General features: G+C 34.6%; 1 protein-coding gene and 1 long non-coding RNA gene across 2 annotated transcripts in view; both read right to left on the bottom strand.

Annotated features, from left to right (window-relative positions):
- LOC135199502 (condensin-2 complex subunit D3-L-like) overlaps positions 1-6,000 on the bottom strand; it is a 131,558-nt gene that overhangs the window by 64,025 nt on the left and 61,533 nt on the right. Inside the window, 5 exon segments of the mRNA XM_064227610.1 lie at positions 3,055-3,226; positions 3,429-3,560; positions 4,102-4,258; positions 4,953-5,104; positions 5,801-5,993. Coding sequence (XP_064083680.1) covers positions 3,055-3,226; positions 3,429-3,560; positions 4,102-4,258; positions 4,953-5,104; positions 5,801-5,993 — 806 coding nt within the window.
- LOC135199214 (uncharacterized) lies at positions 1,404-2,376 on the bottom strand. The gene is made up of 2 exons (XR_010310979.1): positions 2,187-2,376; positions 1,404-1,545 (listed from the first exon to the last, which is right to left on the bottom strand). It is a non-coding gene; the product is annotated as an uncharacterized LOC135199214 (long non-coding RNA).

Raw genomic sequence — 6,000 nt, 5'->3', positions numbered from 1 at the left:
ATGCTAGGTTAATCTAGCCAACAACCACTTGACTAGTCTAAGTAGGTATAGTCAATTAAGAATTGACTAACTTATTTTAAGTTGGCAAGACCAGGTTGACCCTGGCTTGGTTACCTTAGGCTAGGTTAACTCTTCCACCAATTAGGCTAGGCTAACTCCTCCATCACTTAGGGTAGGTTAAGTTCATCAGAGATGTACACTTAACTAGGCTAGGCTAGTATAGACTAGCTTAATCTAGAAACTAAATTACTTAAATTGGGGTAAAGTCGTTCAAGAAAGTTTTGGGCTATACATGCTAGGCTACAACCACAACCTTCTAGGTTGAGGTGGTAAAAAGTGTTGGTAGCGCTGGCAGTAAAAAAAACTGCCCAATTGCGGGTAATTCTGTGGGGATATAGTTTGGGCTGGTCAGTGACCAGAGTTAATTCAGGTGTTCAGGTGGTGTATTGCAATATTTATCTTATTAACAAACCAACATACAAGAACAGGTATTTTATATCTTTATATTTAATTCAAATACATACTGTAACTCAACGTGGAGAAGTTTCAGAAACTGAACATTCATAGCTTCACTGGCATGAACTAAGTATATGCAATCATTTTATTCTTTAAAGATGAATGTCCTGTACTTAGGGAAGTAAATGGTAATTTAAGTAGATAAATATGAATCACAAAATGAAGTTAATAACAGAACACAATAGTAATTTAAGTAGATAAATATGCATCACAAAATGTAAGTTAATAACAGAACACTCAAGTGTAATGCAGTACTTACGCACTGCCATTTATTGTTTTCTACACAAGTCATATATACATAAATGCAGTTTGGGTTTGTTTTTTACTATTAGTTTGGATACAATTACACAATTACAAATACATAGGTTATTTAGGGTGAGCCTTGTAAAAATTTAAGTTAGCCTAGTCCTAGGCTGGGATTATCACTATTCCCATGAATGCACTTATTAGTGCATTTAAGCATTTAAACAATGTTACTGTATGGATCTTACCTGAAATATCCCACCACACAAGACAGTGAAAAACTAATTTCATGTGTACCCCTTTATAAAGGGGAAGCTTGACATAAAATGTTAATTTGTTACTCATATTTATTCTAAATATAAGTACTATGCTTGAAGGAAATTGTCAAAGTTCTAAGCTGTTAAATTCAGATTAATTTTAATGGCACCTGTTACTTCAAAACAAAATGACAATAAATTCATGAGCAACTTTGTTCACCATTCAAAAGAATAACACCTCCCTACTCGCAAAGAAAATGGTTCAGTAAGTTATTCAATAATCAAAAAGAAATGATGTGTGCACACAATGGGATATCAGATAAAATTTTGATAAATCACAAAAAACTTTTGTACTGTGGGTTATCCAATAAAATTTTAAGGGTAAACTTACCTCATTTTTGTAGTCCTTCATAAGTTCCTTCAAGTAAAGGAGTAGATGCTTCATGAGAGGCGATTTTTGCTCCTCCAACTTATGCTTAACAGCAATCAGAATCGGAACAATATTCTCAATCACATTGCGCTTCACCACCTGAAAGAATATCAATAGTGTCAGCGCATTTGACAATGGTGTAAATACATTTATAAATATTTTGTCTCCGTATTCTATAATTACTAATAAGTAGTTACCAAAGATCTAACAGCATGTACGTATTGTATTTCCTTATCACTATGATAGCATAAATGGAAAATTGGGTCACACTTTGTAAACCGACTTTTATTCTAAATCTAATATTTTACATACTATATCACAACGGCTTTGGAAAGAGAGCATTTTAATGATTCACTAATCAAAAGACTTCTTTGAAAAATATTAAGAACATTGTTTGGCAGTTTTTCTTAGAAAATACATTAGTAGCTTCTTTAGAACTGACATAGAAAATTAAACACACTCCTTTAGTCTGATATTCTCCATAATTAGAATGAAAATAAATAAACAGTATGATGCCTTCAGTGTAATAAGAACAATCTTCCATCTCATGATAAAATACATAAGCATTATACCCTAATAGAATTGCCTAAACTTTCTGCCAAATATGCATGGAAAGTGCACTGGAGGTGCAATAATACAATAAAGATGTCTGACTTCCTAGATCAAGTGTTTTGTGATAGGCAAGATTTGCAGTAGTACAGTATAAACTTCAATTAACATCAGATTTTGAGCAGCCTTACCTGTGAAATGATAGTCTTTTTAATGGAGACCTTCCAGCCATAGCAGCCTGTTCAGCCTGATCTGTGGTTGATCAACGTCCTCTGGCCGTGATTTCAGAGAGGCTAACTTGATCTCGTCGCATCTCAGTACCGACAATGTGTCTTCAAGCATTGGTAAAACTACTTGGAGTGAGCTGTATACGGCCATCCACTACCCACCTGAAGGTTTAAAAATACTTTCAATATTCCTAAATGTAAAGTCTCCTAGTCTAAAACAAACCATAGGAACACCCCTAAATGTCTGGTTACGCCACTTAATGTCATTAAATAATATTTAGGAAGGAGACAGTTCGGGCATGTGATAATTTGGGAAGAGGAGCAAGATGAAAACCAATGGGAATGTCCAAATTATTATTATTATGATTTACTTGTTATTATTATATTTATTACAATAGATTAAACGGACCACCAAGGTACAAGGAAGGTCCAGATGATTATGAAGAAAAGGCAAATACAAAGTGGTAGACCTTTTAAAGTCCTTTGATATGATCTTATCTGAGAAATGAAGTGATTCACTAGATGGCTTCACTGTTTTATGAATGTTGAAAGCAACTGCAAAGTATAAAAATATCAAAGACTTCTGATGACTGAATGCTTCACCAACAACCAATGATCACGGATTTGTTGATTTGTATGCCAGCCTTATACAGCTGTTATTTCTGTCAAGAACTGACAAAGAGCTGCAAGGTAAGACAGTTCCAATCAATAGCTGCATTATTGACTAGAGCAGCTTAAAACCTGCTAAGGCAATGTCAGTGCAAAGCAATGGTCTCTATTCTAAACAGTACATCAGCTATCTCTTCACAGAAACATAGTCACCTCAACAAACCTAAAATGTCCTGACACAGTCGTTGTGTTGTTGTGAATCGTTGATCATCTGGCATGTGATCTAACATGAATTTATAGATCATCATTCTGTCTTGTGTATGTTCCTTGCCAGCCAAAGAGAACAGCTCTTTTTCTATTGAACTCTGTGCAAATCTATTGTAACTCTCATGTTCCTGCAGGGAGGAAAAAATCTTACATTAAACAATGTGCTCCTTTAACAATTCTCAAAATTGCTCTAATCCATAGATGTATCACGGATCACTAAAGTAGCAACTCTATTTTGTAGCCTTTTTAACTTATTGGCTAAGTTTACACATGATTAACATTATATGCCCGAGTTGAAACCCAGCATGCATTATACGTTATAAAACTTACCTCATAGCAGTTGTAATGAAATATACATTCTATAAAGTGCTGACACAAAATCTTTGGAAAACGTTTCAAAAGTCGCTCGGTTATGTAAAAGAGAACAGTACTGCGTACTTCTTCGTGATCATCAGCAAGGCACTGAAAGTACAATTACACAATAACCAGTTTACACATATCATGCTTCCCTCCCTCATTCAACTTGAAACTTTCAAGTCTTGTGTACACTACCAGACTCCAAATGCTGTTCAGTAACTGAAGTGTGAGGCACATTTAACAATATTAAAGTAAACTCTATTCTCATCCAGTAATTGACTTCTGTTTATCTTATGAATTGAATAAGGGAACTCAAAACAACAATACTTTGATAATAAAATGCAACCAAACTTGTTAAAAAGTAACATGAATTTTTCTTCAATCTTTTCAACAATACCAATACATGCTAATTTATATTTTTCATTAGGGTACTGATTAATCCTGATGGGTTCTGGCGTTTGGTCCTCAAGACCAAAATTTCATCGTCAATCAATCAATACATGCTTTAACACTGAAGTCATATAACTAAAATTAAATTATGTAACTATAAACATCAACGAAATTGTACAAATAAATATTACCAATTAATAATTCCGTACATTAAAGGGGCACCTCAAATGTGCTGCCTACATCATAAACTACTCGCCTGCAAAATGCGATAAAAGAATGATCCTTTCAGCTTAAGATAATCTTCTTGCAGCAAATTTATAAGTAGAGTGAGAGTTGTTCGTCTGACCTCCAAATCTGGGTCGCGCAAACAGGCAGTCACTTGAGGCATTAAGGGATCCACAAGAGTTGCATACCTTTGATAGAGAAGAAGAAAACAGTTCTAGATTACCAAAAGTAACTGAATTCCTCAATTGCACTTGACATTCAAAACTCTAGGAATATATATACATATATGTATTTTATTTGAAAGCAATTCCAACAAAAATCATTGTACTGCCTTTCATTGAACATTATGGCACTTGTAATTCACACAAATAATAACTATGCATATGTATTATATAATAAACAGCAAAAAGAACAATCCCATACAATGACATAACATTATTTTACACTTATAGGAATTGATAAAAGATCGCCTACAATATTGTTGCATGACAAATACAATTTTTTATGGTTCATCCCTTAATGATGAAAACCTTGCAACCTTAGAGAAGCATTCGGCTAAGTGCTTGTGCAAAGTAAGTGATGGGGTCTATAGTAGGTATTCAGAATATATTACCTATACTAACACATTTTATCATATTTCATGCAGTTAATTACACCCCTCTTACTTTTATCAATTCTGAGATAGAAATTTTACATAATTAATCACTTAATGACCAACAACTTAACCACAGGGACCATACCCTTTTTCCAACTGGCTGCAACCAGCAGAGTCCCAGCAATTGTCATGTTTGTTAATCTGTGACCTATGTGAAGTATGGAAAATCTGGATACAAATTTTCCTTCTATTATTGTTTGTTATATACATAAAAACAGACAACTTACCTTACACACATATCAGACAAGGTAAATACAATGTTGATTTTCAGTGCTGAGCATATATGCGTATCTAGCATTTTCCCAAGAGCTGGAATTATACGTTTAGCTTGGTCTTCGTGCTGCAAACACATCTTGCCCAGTGTTACAACTGCTACAGCCTAAAAACAGTATTGTAATGTTAAAGACGAAACTGTCATTAAATGGCACACACACAAAAATATTGGCAACAGCCATGGAGACTTATCAATATGTGGAGAACTATATACAATGACAAATTTTTAAATGACAATTTGTATTTTTCATACCTAACAAACCTGAGGTCTTAACAATAGGATCATTTTCAAGAGCCTAGCTGGAACCGGTTAAACAATCAAATTGTAAAGCAAGGAATCTGTGAAATCTGGCAATGGGTGCAACCCACACCATCACATTAGTCTATCCCAACCCAAGAGATTGTTGTGTGGGTGTTGGAAATGGCAATGTTTTAAATGACAACAATCAACTGAAAAAAAAGTGAGTGGAGCTTTATGAAACTGTATACATGAGACAAATTACTGATTGTTAAAACCAAGTCATATTTTAAGACAAATGATTTTGTACTCAGATGACAACTTAGTAATAAGGAAACCAAAGGTCACAGATGAAAATTAGGAAGCAGAAAGCAATGGTGATTGGAGCCAAAAGGGCCACTGAAAATGAATTCTAATTTTTCTCTCCAAAGCACTATCTAAAGCACACAGGGTGGTATCCCATAAGATGTATTAAATTTGACCTAAGTTACCAGGAACCCAGTTAGAGAAGTTCACAATCACAGAGGTCATGGGTGAGGAAAAGAAAGCTACAAATATTCTTACCCGAACTCTTGTAGTTGGCTTATAAGAGATGGCTGTTGGCTGAGAACTCTGTGTCTGTGAAGATGGGACTCTGAGAGTCCTCAACTTTTCTCTTTTTGACTGGTGGAAAATTATACTCTGAACCATTAAAAACATTCTGCGGTTCACCTTGTGAGGGCACAGCAATGATGCTTCCCCTAAGGTGAAGATATTTCTGTGGA

Source organism: Macrobrachium nipponense, chromosome 25, assembly GCF_015104395.2.
Source record: "Macrobrachium nipponense isolate FS-2020 chromosome 25, ASM1510439v2, whole genome shotgun sequence".
Lineage (NCBI taxonomy): Eukaryota > Metazoa > Arthropoda > Malacostraca > Decapoda > Palaemonidae > Macrobrachium > Macrobrachium nipponense.
The sequence above is the reverse complement of the archived record's forward strand: the minus strand, read 5'-3'. Positions and strand labels throughout refer to the sequence as shown.